Here is a 19,172-nt window from a genome sequence, read left to right as displayed (position 1 = left end):
TAAATGAAACAATGAAACAAGAAACTTACATTAATAGGGCCACTAGTAAGATTGTTGTCCTTCGGTCTGGAAGAGAACCAAAATGACATCACTGTGTTGGAGTAAAGGTACCATGTGTCTGCCTGTGCTTAATGAGACCATTTTGAGCTAGGAAGGCTCTACCACAGGGGAGGCCCCAATTGTCTATAAGAACATTTGGAGCAGAGATGTCTCTAGACCCATTCATTTAAGACCAAGAGGAAACTGGCTTCCGAGGATACAAGAGAGGGTCTTGTAGGGCATCTCTTAAGTTTTTCTAGCCAGTTTCTAATGGGTGGATACTTGTTTTACTTCTAATTCTCCATAATATATGCTAAAATAAATGTTGATATCTATCAGATCTTTTGTCTTTGGCTTCCTTAGGATATATGTTCAGTTGTGGGATCAGTGGTTGAAAAGGTGTGGACAGTTCCATCATTCTTCTTAAATAATTCTAAATTGGTATATGAATGATTATATCATTTCATAGTGCCACTAATCAAGTACTGTATTCCAATGATGGAACAGCTACAGGTAGTACATTGGATGGAGCACCTGACCTGGAGTCAGGAAGACTCAATTTTCTTATTCAAATCTAGCCTCAGATACTTACTAGCTGTGTGACCCTGGGCAAGTCACTTAATCCAGTTTGCCTTAGTTTTTCATCTGTAAAACAAGAGAAGGAAATGGCAAACACTCTAGTATCTTGCCAAGAAAATCCCAAATGGAGTCATGAAGAGTCAGACATGACTAAAAAATGACTAAATTTCCATATTCCTTTCAACATTGTTGGTTCCTAATTTTTTCTCATATTTTCTGAGTACAGGTGAAAATTCAGAATTATTTGAATTTGTATTTTTCTTATCCCTTGTGACTTGGAGTATGTTTTCATGTGGTTACATTTAGGCTTCAGTTCTTATGAAAACTTTCTATCTTTTGGTTTTTTTATTGGGGAAATGGCTCTTGCCAATACACACATATAAACACATGTACATATGTGTGGCACTTCCCTATATACTTTGGAAACTTGGATTTTTCTAGCAAGATTTAATGACTAAAGTACCACTGCAGGTTTTTAAGGAGAGTCATAATCTAAACCTTAGGAAGATTATTTGGGCATCTGTATGAATGATAGATTGAAAACAAAAGAGACAAGGCTGGAAGATCAATTAGGATGCTGTTTCAATAGTCCAGACAAGAGGCGATTAGGATCTATACAAGGAGGCACCATGAAATAACCATTCATATACCGATTTGGAATTATTGAAGAATAGTAATGGAACTGTGCATATTTTTTCATGTGAGAATGAAAATGTGAGAAGTTTTAAGCAGATAGAATTCACCCAGACTTAAGTACTGCTAAGAAACAGGAGCAGGGGTAAAAAGAAAGTGGAAGAGTCAGAGGTAACTCTGAGATTAAAGAGGATCTCCATGGAGGTGGGAGGCACATACATGTTACACATTGCACATGTATTCAGACTATTTCAATGCATTTGTTGGTTGCACTGATTTTTTCTCTTAATTTTTTTTCTGTATAAAAATATTGTTTGATTTATGGGATCGTTCTCTGAAAGAGGAAGACGGAGGAATTGGGGGAGGGAATTATGATGATATAAAAATAAAAATATTAATAAAATGTATAAAACACAATTTTGTTCTCCTTGTGTATGTTTTCCTATTTATGCTTCATATGGCATAGGATGGATAGAAATGCAGATTTAGAGCTGAAGGGTTCCTTTGAGATCATCTGGTCCAATCCCTTTATTTTATGGAGAAAGAAATTGAGACTGAAGAATAATGAACAGGATTTGAACTTCACTCTAGGTTCAGCATGCTTTTCCCTGCATCACACTTTTTCATAATTTTACCAAGAGAGAGATTAGGGCTGCATAAGCAGATTTAAGAATTACCGGCATGGAGATAATCATTGAATCCATGAATACTGGATTTAATAGGCACAAAGATGGGAAGGGAAAAGAATTCCAAGCAAGTGAACAGTTTTAGAAGAGAGAGAGAGAGAGAGAGAGAGAGAGAGAGAGAGAGAGAGAGAGAGAGAGAGAGAGAGAGAGAGAGAGAGAGAGAGAGAGGTGGGAATGAAAGATAATTTGTATTTCCTCCTAATGAATGCTTTCCTTGGCTGGATCCTAAATCCCAAATTAATCTGAGTTTAATATCTTGATAATAATAAGGAAGATTCAAGATCTGGAATTTAAAAAAAGAAAACTCCCAGGCTTTTAAAGCTTTCTTTTAGATTAAGAGGTTGTCCATTGAAAGACCTAAGAATGGGGCAACTAGGTGGTGGAGTGGACTAACCCTGGAGTTAGAAGACTTATTACCCTGGACAAGTCACTTAATCCCAATTGCCTCAAAAAAAAAAAAAAAAAGACTTAAAAATGCTGATAAACACAATGACCTACTATATTTCCAGAAGACCCATGGTGAAACATGCCATCTATTTCTAAATAAGAGAGGTGATACATGCAAAGTACAGATTGAGGGATTTGCTTTTATGCATGTATGCATATTTGTGTACATTTATAAGTGCATGCAAATCTGTGTGTATATGTGTGTACACATAAGTATATATATATATGTATATATATATATATGTATGTATGTATATGTATACACATAAGAGACACCTGGATGGCTCAGTGGAAAGACCACTGGATCCTGGGCAATTCATGGCCCCTGTTTGCTTAAATCCACTGGAGAAAGAAATGGCCAAACATTCCAGTATCTTTACCAAGAAAAACCCTGTATGGGGGTTACAAAAAGTCAGATTCGACTGAATGATATATACATATGTGTGTATGAATATGTATATGTGTGTATGGATGACATGGCCAACACAGTAATTTGTTTTTGCTTGACTTTATATCTTTGTAATGATTTTTTTGAGGGGGAAAATTGCTTCCTGAATAGGAAGGGGTTTTAGAAATTGGAGAAAGAGAATGTGGAGTTGAAATTGAATTTAAGAGTAATTTTTTAAAGGCTAAGAGGTTATCATTGGGTGATATCTTCCCTACTATCCCCATTTTCTCTTTGATCACTTCAGATGCTAATGGATCATTTCCTAGATATATCAGTTTCATCCCACCATAGTTAATAACTGATCCCAGACTAGAAGGAAATTTCTTTAAAAACTGGCATAGGTGGTGGTGGGGCCCCCGGGGCTTCAAAAGCCTAGGAAAAGGAAATTTAAAAGCGCAAAGTCATGTACCTGGGCAGAATAGAATACACATAACCAATGATTTCACTTTTTGTTTAAAACCACCCCGATGGGTGCTTCTTGAAAGTAGGTCAATTTTGCTAATATGCTATGGTCTTATGGTTCTGTTAGTTCCAGTATGGTATGTGCCACAGTGACACTGACATTATCCCCACAAAATCAAATTTTGGCTCCATTTGCCCCCATCCACAAACATTCTTGAAAAATATCAGAATATCATTCAAATATCATTTGCATCTGGTCTTGATATTAATAACAAGCACTTAGAGTAACAATGAATATGAGGTACAGGAAAACCATTATTTTCCCCATGGGAAAATTCAATATCAAAGTGATTTGGAAAAAACAAAAAACACTCCCCTTTGTTTTCCTAAACTTGGACTTATTAGTCTTTTTCTTCCTAATCTACTTTATGTTTCTGTAGCTTTACTCCCAGAAAGAATAGAATTTTTGTCTGGGTTTGTTTTCTTAAATAGCATCTGTCATACTTAAGACATTATTGATAACAAGCCTTTTGAAAACCAGATTACAAGCACTCAACACACCTTTCTGAGAAGCTGGGATGACAGCATGGGCAATGGAGTGATAAGCAACAATAAGTCTTGAAATGAGATAGAGATGGGTTTTGGTTACTATCAATGGATAATAAAGTGCTAGACTAAAACGCAGAATAACTAGGTTCTAGTGTCTGTTCTGCTACCAGTTGTCTTTCATTTCCCCTCATAGAATCTCAGTTTTTTCCATTGTAAAAATGAGGTATTTTAATAGATGATTCCTAAGGTTCCTTAAAACCCTAGGACGCTTTATCTGGGAACTGAGAACATTAATTTCTTTCCTGAGATATTTTCTTTTCCAGGTCTCCAAATGTAATAGGAGAATTCCCCTTGAATTAAGGGCTCTTGGGGAGAATATAACATAAAAAGTTCTTTTTCTGCTTATGTACCATCTCTTTTAGTGACCTAATTGGCTCCCATGGGTTCAGGCATCAACTCTCTGCAGATGACTCCCAGATCCATATATATCCAACTCTAGTCTTTCTCCTGAGTTCTAGCCTCATAATGACAACTTTCCAATGGCCATCCACACCTCAAACACATGTCCAAGATGGGATTCATCAGCTCAGTGGATGCCCATCAGTTGGACAATGGCTGAATAGGCTATGGTATATGAATGTTATGGAATATTATTATTCTATAAGAAATGATGAGCAGGTTGATTTCAGAAAAACCTGGAAAGAATTTCATGAATAGATGCTGAGTGAAATGAGTAGAACCAGGAGAACATTATACACAACAGCAGCATATACAATGATCAATTCTGGTGGACATGAATCTTTTCAACTATGAGGTGATTCAGGCTGTGTCCTATGGTCTTGTGATGAAGAGAGCCATATGCACCCAGAGAGAGAACTGTGGGAACTGAGTATGGATCACAACATAAGCATTTTCACTTTTTTATCGTTGTTTGCTTGCATTTTGTTTTCTTTCTCATTTTTTTTCTTTTTGATTTGATTTTTCTTGTATGATATTTGTGGAAATATGTATAGAGGAATTGCACATGTTTAACATATATTGGATTACTTCCTGTCTATGGGAAGGGATAGGAGGAAGGAAGGGAAAAAATTTGGGGAATACAAGGTTTTGCAAGGGTGAATGTTGAAAATTATCTATGCATATGTTTTAAAAATAAAAAACTTTAATAAAAATTTTAAAAAACAAGATGGGATATATCAATCAACCAACATGCATTTATTAAGCACCTAATATAGGCTAGGTCCTGGGGGCTACAAAGACAAAAGTGAAACAGTTTCAACCTTGAAAGAGCTTCCAGTCTTAAATAACTTATCACCTCTCTAGCTCCTCAAATATCCCCCCAAACTCATCCCTCCCCCATCTTTCCAGCCACACAGGTTCACAGCCTGGTGTCATCCCCCATGATTTTCTCTTCCTCCACCTCCACCCCTAATATTGCCAAGTTTGGTCCATTTTACCTCCACAATGTATATCTCATCCAATATTTTCTCTCTACTCACTCAGCCCTAGGTCAGATCATCATTACCTCTCAATGGAAGTTTCCAGTAACCTAATTAGCCTCTTTATTTCCATTCTCTCCCCTCTCCAATCTACCCTCTACATAAATTCTAAATTAATATTCCTGATATTAAATTAATATTGCTAATATTTCTAAATTAATATTTCACAGGTCTAATAATGTCAATCACATGCTCAAAAATCTTCAATGAATTCCTATTATCTCTAGGATAGAATTAAACTAATTTCCTTGGCATTTAAAGCTTTCCACAAAATTTGTTTTGCATGACTTCATATTTATAATGGGTTTTGGATTTCTTGTTGGGTAGGGGTGGAGGAAAGGAAGAGAGAAAAAGGGAGAGCATCTGAAACTGAAGATAAAATAAAACTGAATTTTAAAAAATAAACCTTCTATAAACTGATTCCCACCTGCCTTTCCAGATTTAATTTATATTTTATTACTCCCCCTTTTTGATCTCTATTCCAGACAAACTGGCCTATTTCCCTAACTCACTATGCTGAATGATAACTTATAGATTTCATGACTGTAATATGGCTATAGCCTTTAATGCCTTCTTCAGATCTGGAATACATAACCTTCCCCCTTTTATCTCAAAGAATATTTAGCTTCCTTTCTGTTTAAACCCAGAACTCATGTCTTGGTAACTCCTGATTCCTCCCCCTCATTGAAATTTCCTTCCTAAAATTTCATTGTACTACTCATTTGGGCAAATTTAACCTCCTACTAGAACAGAAGCTTCTTGAGGGCAGGAACTGTTCTCTCTCTCTCTCTCTCTCTCTCTCTCTCTCTCTCTCTCTCTCTCTCTCTCTCTCTCTCTCTCTCTCTCTCTCTCTCTCTCTCTCTCTCTTTTCTGTAGATCTCCAGAATAACTTCACAAAGGTCTTTGAACTGAATTGAATTGAATTGAATTGAACTGAGTTGCAGTCTGTTCATTCCAATCTTTGCTTAAACTGTTTCCTTGCTCAGAATTCTTTCTCCTTCCCTTCTTCCTACCTATTAAAATCCTATTAAAATTCATCCCACTACTGCCATTCCTTTCTTTAAGTAGCCTTTCCTGTTATATTGATTTCATTAAAAAAAATCACTAAGCCTTACTATGTGCATGTAGAAAAGACACTGAGCTCTAACTTCTCTCAATTAATCCACTCATTGTCTGATCCAATTCTCTCACTTTATATATACTGCATGATCCAGAACCCCAAGATCTGAGATTTCATGAACTAGAATAAATCCTGGGGACTATCCCTACAAAATCAAACTTTGGCTCCATTTGGCCCCATCCATTCATGGAAAATATCAGAATGTAGTTTGAATATCATTTGGGTCTGATCTCCATATTTATAACGAGCACTCAAGGTAAAAATGGGTATGAGAACAGGAGAGCCATTATTTTCCCCATAGGAAATATAGAAAACACATAAAAGATTCAGAACATGCCATAAATAATGAATATATTTTCTCCTTTTCAATGATGTCTTACCTTTCTCTGTGTTTTGAATCCTCAAATTCATAATAGGATTTTATGTATCGCGCTCCTATAAGAGACAAGGTTCCAACAATCCATGAGTCTCCTTGTCAAAATAGGAAAGCCTTATAGTACCATCCTGAAGGCTTAAAATTCCCTTAGGAAGGGAGGAGGGATGACACTTGGAGCTATCCATAAAAACAAATGAGAGTTAAAATAATTGAGGGATACTATTTTGCTTTTGCATTGAAAAAATAGAGGTCTCCTAAGATCAGGAATAAACTCAAGCTTTAAGAATGTGGATATTTTAACGATAATTGGGCAGAAAAGAGAAAAGGATTGGGAGAGTGCACAATTTAAATGTTTCTACTAGGTCTGTATCCCAAAGAGATAATAAAAGAGGGAAAAGAATTCATATGTATAAACATGTTTGTAGCACCCTTTTTGTAGTGGCAAGGAATTGGAAACTGAGTCGATGCCCATTAGTTTGGGCATGGCTGAATAAGTTATGGTATATGAATGTTATAAAATATTATAATTTTACAAGAAATGATGAACAGGCTGATTTCAGAAAAGCCTAGAAAGAATTACATGACCTGATTCTGAGTGAAGTGAGCAGAACCAAGATAATATTGTATACAATAACAAGAAGATTATCTAATGATCAACTTTATAAAAAGGCTCTTTTCAACAATGGGGAGGGAGGGAGAAAAATTCAGAACACCAGGTTTTGCAAAGGCAAATGTTGAAAACTATCTTTGCATGCATTTGGAAAAATGAAATACTATTGGAAAAAAATTAAGGCTGAATACATAAGCCTCATGCAGTTAATGTCATCAGATGTGTGCAGACACAAAAGAGCATTGCCAATGGCGGTGGAAATGCAATGGGAACTCTGAGCTTCAAGGATAAATATAATCCACAGTGCTCAGACTCAGCAGGTTCCAAGACTTCTCTTGTGTAAGCCACAGAGACACAGAATTACCAGTAGTGAACTGAAGTCGCAGAATCAGAGATAATTAGTTAAGAGATGGAACAATATAGAATCCTATTCTACTTGGAGAGGTAGAGGAGCAAGAACATCTCCATCAGGTAATCATTGGAATAACAAGTTCACCTTCTATTATAATTGTGGATTAGATGCACCTACTTACATTGACTGTGCTGATAAAGAGAACACGGTCTTGATCATGAAGAAGTTAAAATCTTCTGATCCAAATTCAAGAAATCAGAACGGGGTTAGAAAAAGATGCCACTTTGGAGCCCAAGGACAATCACATTGACATCATCATCAGTTCCCAATGGGTCTATTATTCCATCTAGACTCATAGTACCTTGTGCAGAATTAATTATAACAATCAAAAATGTAGATGGCAATGCTGTCCTGGAAAAGTTACTATCATTTTCCATCTTTTTATGACCAGTATTTGGGTAAAATACCATTAAAGCCTACAAGAGGGATTTGGACTTAGTGGTTTGAATGATAAACATTATCTATACCTGAGATATAGCCAAATGACCTTGAAATTTCCTAAGGAAGTTGTCATTGTCAACAAAAATTAGACACTCTGGATCTGGTGTGTCTAAACCCTCCAGTATTCACTAGAGTATCAGTACTAATTAGAATTAATACTAGTCTTTTCAATATTTTAACAAGATATTGTAAGCAACAAACTAGGGCCCAGTACCTATACACTTTGATCTTCCATGAAGACTGTGCAAAGGCTGTACAAGAGAATAGAGGCAAGAGATTCTGGTGAGAAGCCCTAAGTATTCACTTTCTGTGCTGAATCCTGAGGTTTAACTTTGGGGACTCGCTAGTACCACAAAAGTAGAATGATAGCTTGAAGCTGGAACTCAGCAAGAAGAGATGTTTCCTTGCAGGAGTGGGATGTGGGATATTGAAATACAACCCACAGAATCCAGCTCACTGATTCTTGACCATTTAGAGAAAGATCAGAGGATTCCCCTACAATGGATGCACAATCCAGCAGATCATATGCATCATCCATAGTGATGCCTAAGAAAAATGAAAAGATACAATCTAAACTTTGAACCAAAAGGCTAAAGTGGACCAGTACACAATGCCATGGGAACAAAATAGTTGTCTTGAGCAGTCAGTAGTCTTCAGTTATGGACCTGCATAGTATATATTCTACCAGATTTCTATACCTGAGAGAAGGCAGCAATAAAACTGTTTTCATCATTCAAAGGAGTTTCAAGTTAGGATAACTGGAAAGCGAACCCATACAAAGTAAATGAGATTTGACAACGTTAGTTTACAAAATGATCTCAGAGAATGGAAAAGTTCCCAACAAACTAGGGCCCAGTATTTACATACTTTGATCTTCTATGAAGACTGTGCAAAGGCTATACAAGAGAATAGAGGCATTCAGAGGCAAGACTGACAAAAAGAGATAATCCACTAGCTGTATAAAGACTTTCCGACCCAGATATGGAGATTTAAAGTGAAGTCCAATGAAAACTGTATTATCAATGGTAGAACAGAGGCAACTCCTTTCATATCCCAAACTGCTACAGAAACTCATAAGTACACATTCAATCCACAGAGCTCAAAAATACTGATAGCCAAATTGGAATGGTTGTCGAACTACACAATTCTACAATGATGTTGATCGTCAGCCCATACCAACTACTAGCTCAGATACAAGAACTGAGAAATCAATCAATATTATGAGAACTAAGTCTACTAATCACTAAGTTTAATTATGATATTGCAGGTAAACTTGAAAACATGTATATCTTGAAAACATGCAATACTGCTAGAGATTAAAGTGTCTTTCTAATTGAATTGAATGTGTTTACTGCTGTACATGTGAATTTCTGCATGATTAAGAATGTTTGTTTTTATGTTGCTGTTATGTTCCTTTGACTATGTTTTGTGTTATATTCATACTATATTAAAATCTATTCACTGTTTTGTGTACACTACTTATAGTTAAGTTATATTTTATATGTAGAGCTATTGATATTGTATTAGCTAGCTAGTTTTGCTTTGTTAATTAGCGAGGCTTACTGCTTTTGAATAATGTTGGGTAGCAGGATATTCATAGGGCAGTTAGGTGACATGGTGCATAGAGTTCTGCTCTTGGAACCAGGAAGACTCATCTTCATGAGTTCAAATCTGGCATTAGACACTAACTGCATGATCCTGGGCAGGTCACTTAATCCTGCTTGCCTTAGTTTTTCATCTGTAAAATGAGATAGAGAAGGAAATAGCAAAGCATTCCCAAAACAGGGTCATAAAGATTCAGAGACCACTTGAAATGATTCAACAACAACAACAACATAGATATGTATGTACTTCCAAAGTGCGCACGTGTTATCTTGTGTGTTGTCAATGTAATATCCTCACAAGGTAGTATCCGCTAGAGCATACCATATGGTACTTAAAGGTATATAATATACCTGTATACAGTACCATATATAGTCTGTATCATGACACCATGTGCTGTTTGGTTGGGTGTTTTTTTGCATATGCTTTTAATGTTAATTTGTTTTATTTTAGTTCAGTAGTACCTAAAATGGGTTGCCTGGGACACTAGGAAAATCATCCTTGTTATTTTAAAGAGATGATTGTGTTTACATTATATACTTGTGGGTTTTAGATCTGTCCCAACTGATCTTTGCAAGGGACTGCAGAGTTTTAGCCCAGGGAAGGAATGTAACCCTGTCCCCAAACTATTGGCATAGGATACTCTCCTTGGTGAAAATGAATGACCTGCCATGAATAAGGGGAAGGAAGGAGTTGGCTAAAGGTAAAAGCTTCAGTTCTCAGCCAGTTTCTTTTGGACTCTCCAAAGAGCAGTTCCCCCGCCCACCTTGGAGCTTGTGAAGTTTCAAATTTTCTTTGATAATAAAGTCCACTTCCAGCTTGATGGAAGAGGCTAATCTTACTTCAAGTTGTTGAAGGGAAAGACTCTGGGAAAGAGGCAAGAGCTGGCGGTCTCCATCATGTCCTTATCCCTTTAGAGACTTTGGGGAGTTTTGTCTTAGAGGAGATCAGGATCCTTTCTCTTGTTTGAGCTGAGTTATCTCACTCCCAAAGGGAAAGTTCCATCATTCTGTATTGTTTGGTGTGTATACATATACACATACATACATACATATATACATACATACACATACATATTCAACAAATATCTTCTCTGATTTCTGTTCTGTTATAATTTGGATAAAGGAGTTTCTTTGCTATTCTGTGTATATTAGTTGTGAAACTAGTATTTGGTGGGCAAAGGACAAATCTTTGAATATAGAGCTTGGGTTCTCTCTTCCCCCCCAAATGATAGAGATTAAAAAATTAAGTGGTATTCAATCATATCCCCTACATTAATAATATTTAAGGGAGAAGACTGAAAAACTTCTAATCCAGTACTCTTTCCTGAGGAAAGCAAAGTGACCTCCATCCCCAACTTCCTGCTTCTCCTACCAGCTAAAATGAAAGTCTCCCTTGAGGAAAAGTTAGGGGGGAAAAGCAAGATATGTTACACACAAGAGACCCTTGTGATACATGGGGTTCACTATACTCCTCTTCCTTACATACGGGCCTCTCTAAACTTGTGGATCCCCCTCCCCCCATCTTCTTCCTCCAATAGCATTAGATATCTACTGCTCCTTCATTTTCAAGGGCCCACATCTGTTCTCTGGGGTGTCTTCAAAGAAAAGAAAAAGAGGGAAAGGAGAAAAATGGAAAATGGGGGGAAATAATGCCTCAACTGACCCTCTTTTCCAAGCCAACGCTAAAGGATGATTCTAACTCAAAAGACCAATCACAATCTATAGATCCAGGAGGTATTGAGAAGACTGGATCAGTGAGTGTCTGCTTTGTTCATTCATCTTTAGTCTTTATCAGCCACCATTCCTACCCATTCAATAGTAGCAATGGAGGTGATGGTGGTATTAGTAGTAGTAGTTGTGATAGTAGTAGTAATAGTGGTAGTAATAGTAGTAGTTGTGATAGTAGCAGTAATAGTAGTAATAGTAGTGATAGTAGTAGTAATAGTGGTAGTAGTTGTGATAGTAATAGTAGTAGTAGTAGTTGTGATAGTAGTAGTAATAGTGGTAGTAAAGTAGTAGTTGTGATAGTAGTAGTAATAGTAGTAGTAAAGTAGTAGTTGTGATAGTAGTAGTAATAGTAGTAGCTGTGATAGTAGTAGTAGTAGTTATAGTAGTAGTAATAGTGGTAATAATAGTAGTAGTCGTGATAGTAGTAGTAATAGTAGTAGTAAAGTAGTAGTTGTGATAGTAGTAGTAATAGTAGTAGCTGTGATAGTAGTAGTAGTAGTGATAGTAGTAGTAATAGTGGTAATAATAGTAGTAGTTGTGATAGTAGTAGTAATAGTAGTAGTAGTAGTAGTAGTAGTTGTGATAGTAGTAGTAATAGTGGTAGTAGTTGTGATAGTAGTAGTAGTAGTTGTGATAGTAGTAGTAATAGTGGTAGTAATAGTAGTAGTTGTGATAGTAGTAGTAATAGTGGTAGTAGTTGTGATAGTAGTAGTAGTAGTAGTTGTGATAGTAGTAGTAATAGTGGTAGTAGTTGTGATAGTAGTAGTAGTAGTAGTTGTGATAGTAGTAGTAATAGTAGTAGTAGTAGTTGTGATAGTAGTAGCAATAGTGGTAGTAATAGTAGTAGTTGTGATAGTAGTAGCAATAGTGGTAGTAATAGTAGTAGTTGTGATAGTAGTAGTAATAGTAGTAGTAGTTGTGATAGTAGTAGTAATAGTGGTAGTAAAGTAGTAGTTGTGATAGTAGTAATTGTGATAGTAGTAGTAATGGTAGTAGTAGTAATAGCAGTAGTTGTGATAGTAGTAGTAGTAGTAGTGATAGTAGTAGTAGTAGTTGTTGTTGTGATAGTAGTAGTAGTAGTTGTGATAGTAGTAGTAATAGTGGTAGTAAAGTAGTAGTTGTGATAGTAGTAGTAATAGTAGTAGTTGTGATAGCAGTAGTAATGGTAGTAGTAGTAATAGTAGTAGTTGTGATAGTAGTAGTAGTAGTGATAGTAGTAGTAGTGGTAGTAGTGGTAGTAATAGTAGTAGTAGTAGTAATAGTAGTAGTTGTGATAGTACTAGTAGTAGTGATAGTAGTAGTAATAGTGGTAGTGAAGTAGTAGTTGTGATAGTAGTAGTAGTAGTAGTGATAGTAGTAGTAGTAGTGATAGTAGTAGTAATAGTAGTAATTGTGATAGTAGTAGTAATAGTAGTAGTAGTGATAGTAGTAGTAGTGGTAGTAATGGTAGTAATAGTAGTAGTTATAGTAGTAGTAGTGGTAGTAATAGTAGTAGTAGTAGTAGTGATAGTAGTAGTAGTGGTAGTAGTGGTAGTAATAGTAGTAGTAGTAGTAATAGTAGTAGTTGTGATAGTAGTAGTAGTAGTGATAGTAGTAGTAATAGTAGTAATTGTGATAGTAGTAGTAATAGTAGTAGTAGTGATAGTAGTAGTAGTGGTAGTAATGGTAGTAATAGTAGTAGTTATAGTAGTAGTAGTGGTAGTAATAGTAGTAGTAGTAGTAGTAGTGATAGTAGTAGTAGTGGTAGTAGTGGTAGTAATAGTAGTAGTAGTAGTAATAGTAGTAGTTGTGATAGTAGTAGTAGTAGTGATAGTAGTAGTAATAGTAGTAATTGTGATAGTAATAGTAATGGTAGTAGTAGTAATAGTAGTAGTAGTAGTGATAGTAGTAGTAATAGTGGTAGTAAAGTAGTAGTTGTGATAGTAGTAGTAATAGTAGTAGTTGTGATAGTAGTAGTAATGGTAGTAGTTGTGATAGTAGTGGTAGTAGTGGTAGTAATAGTAGTAGTAGTAGTAGTAGTAGTAGTTGTTGTGATAGTAGTAGTAGTAGTAGTAGTAGTAGTAGTAATAGCAGTAGCAGCAGTAGCAGGAAGAAAAGGAGGAAGAGGAGGAGAAAGAGGGGGAGGAGACCCAATCTAACCAGAATGAGAAAGAATCAAATTGGACTAAGGGATTATGATCTTGGAGTGGGGGGGCACAGTACTCTGGGAACTTCCCTGGCTCTCAGATGAAGTGAAAGAGAAGTCCAGATGAAAGAAAGCTCTCCTTGGGACTCTCTTGGGGCCTGGTCCCTACCATGTGCATTATTCCTGACCTCCTACCACCACCAGGAGGCTTTCCCAACCCCATTTTTCTCTGCCATTCCTGCCCCCCCACCTCTGTCCCTATCCAACTCCCTCTTGGTCTCCTTTGCATTCTCTTTCTCTCCCCATGGTCTTGGCCTCCATACCACCCATTCCCATTAGACCCCGTGTTACCTGTTCTATCTCTCTCCTCTACTGATCTTCAATTTATTCCATTTCCTCTTTCTTCTCTGTTCTAATTCGCACAGGACCCGGTCCTTTCTCCTCCATGCTTGATTCCCCTTCCATTTCCATTTCTCTCTCTAACCTCCTCCCCCCACATTCATTCCTCTCCAGGGGTCTCAGTTTTTCTCCCTCCCATACTCCTCTCCCCCTTTGGTTCCGATCCATTGTCCCCTTAGTCTTCAATACTTTCCAGCCTTCCCCCATGGTCTCCAATCTGTTTCTCCCTCGACTGTCAACAGCCCTTCCCCATTGGTCCCCCATTCATTCTATTCCTCCGCTGGTTCTCGTTCCGTCCCACCCCTGCCTGACTCCCGTTCTATGCGCACCACCACGCCAGCCCCGGTCCGTTGGCGTCCGTCGGGACCTCCCGCAGGCCGAGCAGAAGCCCCCGCCATGGCGCGGCACCGGCGCCCGGGCCGCAGCCCCCCAAAGCCCGCGGCTCCCTCCTCCAGCTCCCTCTGGAGCCTGGCGCTGCTCCTGGCCCTCCTCGGGGTCGCTGCCACTGCTACCACTTGGGGCTTTGCGGGCTACCGAGAGGCTCAGACTAGGGCGCAGCGGGTCAGCCCCAGCCCCGGGAGCGGGAGCCCTGACCGGGATCATCCGGGCTGGGGGCGGCGTCCTCTCGGGCCCCGAGGCGACCTGGGGACCAGTGCTAGGCCCTGGGTGGGACCAGGGTTTCCAGGAAAGGCAAGCACCCCAGCCTCGGTCCCACGCCCTCCCCTCCACACCCCTAGCACCTCACCCACGCCCCCTTCTGCCCAGCCGGAAGCCCCAGAGTCTCAAGCCCTCACCTCGAACCCCCACTGAGCTCTTGTGATCCTCACCAAGTCAGACGGCATATTTTTAGCATCAGTTTCCTCATCTGTAAAATGGGATTGATAATAGGCACCAATCTCCCAGAGTTCTTGTGGGACATTTAAAGAGATGCTTAAAACTGTAAACTGTTAGCTATTCCTATGTATGTAAAATGATTTTAAAGTGATCTTATTGCTGTTATCATTGTTATGGTTATTGTCTGTCCCCTTGCTCTTACACAGGAGGCCGTGCTGAAGTCTCTGGGGACAGAAGGCCAATTCCTGTTCGCCTCTCTGGACACTGACAGGGACTTGTCCATCAGCCCCGAGGAGTTCAGACCCATTGCTGAGAAACTGAGGGAAATCAACAGAGACTAGAGGTGAATGGATGAACACGAAGGAAAAGGAAACACTGTCACATCCCCTTAACGTAAAGCTTCATTTTCCCATCTGAGGAATATCCCACCTCCTCGCTGAGGACAAATGAGAGGACTTATGAGATCATCTCTGGACCTAAATGCTGGAAATCATTATCAATGGTCACTATCACTAAGGAAAGAGAGTAATCATGTTGGAAGAATCAAGGCGAGCTAATTACCAGTCTTCTCAGCTCCTCAAAGCTCCTTTTGTCTTAGGTTTTATTATGATCTCAGCTGCTCTCACGAAATGGAATTTCAGATACTTTTATGGTTGCAGTTTACAAATGTGTAAATAATAAAAGCTTTGGAAGTGAGATAAGTATAAATAAGACCTCATTTGTATTCTTTCCTACAGTCCTTGTGTGGGAACAACATAAAGGAAAATGTAGAATCCTAGTGCAAGAAGGGGACTTCTCAGAGTTTCATATGGTCTTGATCTCACATTTCACAATTGAGGAAACTGAGACCCAGAAAGAAACATAGAAGGCCCCTTATAAGAGAATTTCATTCACCTGTGAATCATCATCTGAGTCAGTGTAATACAATAGATTAAAGCACCCGATGTAGAGTCCAAAAGACCTGGATTCACATCCCATAGTAGCTGTGTCATTCCAGGCAAGTGACTTAACCTCTCTGAGCTTCAATTTCCTAATGTTTAAAAAAGGAAAGATTAGACTTAGAACAAGAACATTGTGAGACAAATGTTCTATAAAGCCTAAAACTCTCTTTAGATATATGAAATATTTTTATCATATATTCTTTCTCCAACTGAGAGCAGTATATTTTAATGGATAGAAAACTGACCTCCAAGCACAAGAAAATCTAAAAATCCTGCTTCTGACAGATCCAGGCTATATGATTCTGGGTGAGTCACCTCTCAGTGTGCTAGGAATCTCTGTAAGATGACAAGTTGCAAAGAAGGTGCTAGGGGAGGAAGCTAGGTAGCTGGATGAATTGAGGATCTTCTGAACTCTAATGCAACCTCAGAGACCTTCCTAGCTTTGTGGCCCTAGACAAGTCACTTCACTGCTCTCTGCCTCTGTTTCCTTAGCTGCAAGATGGAGATAAAATTGGCACCTAGTTCTTAGGATTATGAATATAAAATGACATGACATTTGCACACACTATAATTGCTAGCTGTTATTAAGATTTATTATGGTAGAGGAGTGCCCTTATTCTGGAGTTCTCTATACCAATGAAGTAACAGGCCTAGTCTTTCTATGTGTTCCATTTCTTCTTTACCCATCCCTACTCTATCTTTAAAAAAATAAACTAAAGCCTAAAGGGGGGAGGACATGCCCAAAGACATAATCATTTACCATTCATTCACAAATATTTGCATTTACATTCCCCAAACATTTCCCTTCTGCGTGCTTCACTAAGGAAAGCTAAGACATGGTTCCTAAGATTCTGGCTCTTACAGTGAAGTGACAGGGGGCTCCCCCAATTTCTTTCATATTAAGAAGTTGAACTAGCTCTCAACTCTCCTGGCTCCTATTTTGAATGGTTTTTTAACTATATCAAGAAAATGCAGTCTTTTTTTTATTTTACAACTTGGGTTCCTATAATAGAGATGGCTAGTAGCATAGTTTGATTCTTGCCCCAGATACTGCTCCAGATACGTTTTTCAATCTGGGCAAGGTCCTTAACCCCTCTCAGCTTTCATGTCCTCATCTGCATAGTGGAGATAAAAATGGCACCTTATCATGAGAACATTACGAGGATCAAATGAAAATATAAGTTGATCACTTTGCAAACTTTTAAGCAATATCTAAATACTAACTTTTTATTACTATTTCTATTGATCTATGTTGATTTTCACAAACATGTCCAGGGTAGTTGGATAGTAGGCATCCCCATTTTAAAAGTGGGAGAATTGAAGGAAATTCATTATTGTGCTCACAATTCATAAGCACCCCCACAAAAGATGGGAGCCTGGGCATTTAGCCCTGGGAAACATGAAACAGCAGCATAATGTTGGTTAGAACAATGTCAGGGAGGCTAAAAGCAGAAATGAGCTAAGGATTGGGGGAAATGATACAGACCACAAACAGGATTTTCTAAGCTCTGTCCTGGCTAGAAAGCAAGCACGAAAGGATTAGAATCATTGTCTGGTAGGTGTTACAACAACTAGCTCACCTTTTCAGGGTCTTTTCAGGTCACAAGGCACCTTGCTCCCAATAATATGGCAAAGGATGACCTAAGGGAAACAAACCTAGATAACTCAGCTTCTATTCTGCTCCTTTTCTCTGTCAAGAAGGATGATCACTGTTTCAAAAAGGGGAAGGACCAAAAGGTTTCAGGGGAAATTGAAGCCCAAGATAAAGGAAAAGTTAGTAAGAATATACCTATGTGGGGGCAGCTAGGTGGCGCAGTGGATAAAGCACCAGCTTTGAATTCAGGAGGACCCGAGTTCAAATCTGGTCTCAGACACTTAACACTTCCTAGCTGTGTGACCCTGGGCAAGTCACTTAACCCCAGCCTCAAAAAGGGGGGAAAAAAAAAAGAATATACCTATGTGTACTAAAGGAGCTGGGGTCAACTGATTCAGTCCAGGTACATCACAGGTTCTGGAAGAGCCTGTAAATGTCTTTACTCACACTAAACTCAAAGAGCTTTAAAGCTATGCATACATATCCTTTGATCCAGCAGTGCCATTATTGGGTCTGTATTCTAAGGAAATCATAAAGGAGTGAAAAGGATCCACACGTGCAAAAATGTTTGTAGAAGCTCTTTTCCTGGTGGCAAAGAATTGGAAAATTAGTGGATGGCCATCAATTAGGGAATGACTGAATAAGTTATGATATAAGAAAGTAATGGAGTATTATTATTCTATAAGAAATGATGAGCAGATTGGTTTCAGAAAAGCCTAGAAAGACTTGTATGAATTGATGCTGAGCGAAGTGAATAGAACCAGGAAAACATTGTACACAGCAACAGCAATATTGTATGATGATCAACTATAATAGACAACTCTTCTCAGCAATTCAGTGATTAAAAGCAATTCCAATAAACTTTGAATGGAAAATACATCCACATCCAAAGAGAGAACTGTGAAGACTGAATGTGGATCAAGGCACACCATTTTCACTTTTTTTGTCTTATGGTTTTTCCTTTTTGTTCTGATTTTTCTTTCCCAGAATGTCTCATATGGAAATATGTTGAAAAATGAATGTGCATGTATCAGATTGCTTGCTAGTGAAGATGGGGTAGGGCAGAGTGGACAAAAGGGTTTAAAATTCAAAATCTTACAAAAATGAATGTTGAAAAGCATCTTTACATGCAGTTGGGAAAATAATATACTATTTTAAAAAATTTTAAGTAAATTGTTAATGATAAGAATAAATAATTTAAAGAGGAAATAAATATCCTTGTCAGCTGCTGAGGGTATTCTCCAAGGAATCTCAAGACTGAAATCAAGCAAATGCAAATTGTTTGTGTGTGGGTACGACACATGTTCAAGTTTAATTTACATTTACAGGCAATTGGAACTGGCTCTGGAACACTTCTGGAAATATTCCAATCTTCAAAAATGGACTCTAAAGCAAAGAGCTCATCATTGTACAAGAGACTCCGGGTGATTTGTGATCACTCACAAAAATAAAGCAATGACTTGTAGGCAACATAGGTTTCCTAAAAATGTATTTATAACTGAGAAATATTTAATCAAACAAAAATATATTTCATAAAAGATGTAAAAAAATCATGCTTAACTAGTCACATAGATCTCTGATGATTATTAGATTGTGCTATAGTAGTAGTAATGATGAAGGTGAGGGTTGGGGTGGGAGGGGTAGTAGTGGTAGTGGAAATAATATTTATATAGCACTTAAGTGCTATTTTTATATAGCCCAAAGTG

At 38.0% G+C, this 19,172-nt stretch overlaps 1 protein-coding gene across 1 annotated transcript; it reads left to right on the top strand.

Moving 5' to 3' along the window:
* The first annotated feature begins 14,411 nt into the window (after nucleotides 1-14,411).
* LOC141563954 (selenoprotein N-like) lies at nucleotides 14,412-15,639 on the top strand. Its single transcript, XM_074305789.1, has 2 exons — nucleotides 14,412-14,658; nucleotides 15,138-15,639. Exons 1-2 carry the CDS (start codon nucleotides 14,419-14,421, stop codon nucleotides 15,270-15,272), a joined length of 375 nt encoding a protein of 124 aa, XP_074161890.1. The 5' UTR covers nucleotides 14,412-14,418; the 3' UTR covers nucleotides 15,273-15,639.
* Nucleotides 15,640-19,172: the final 3,533 nt, after the last annotated feature.

Source organism: Sminthopsis crassicaudata, chromosome 3, assembly GCF_048593235.1.
Source record: "Sminthopsis crassicaudata isolate SCR6 chromosome 3, ASM4859323v1, whole genome shotgun sequence".
Taxonomy (NCBI): domain Eukaryota; kingdom Metazoa; phylum Chordata; class Mammalia; order Dasyuromorphia; family Dasyuridae; genus Sminthopsis; species Sminthopsis crassicaudata.
Note: the sequence above shows the minus strand (reverse complement) of the source record. Positions and strands in the feature narration are given on the sequence as shown.

Excerpts from the sequence above, each read along its gene's own strand:
- LOC141563954 (XM_074305789.1), top strand. The coding sequence starts at position 14,419 with ATGCGCACCACCACGCCAGCCCCGGTCCGTTGGCGTCCGTCGGGACCT. Across the intron at positions 14,659-15,137 it reads CTCAGACTAGGGCGCAGCGG|GAGGCCGTGCTGAAGTCTCT; the intron begins GTCAGCCCCAGC and ends GCTCTTACACAG.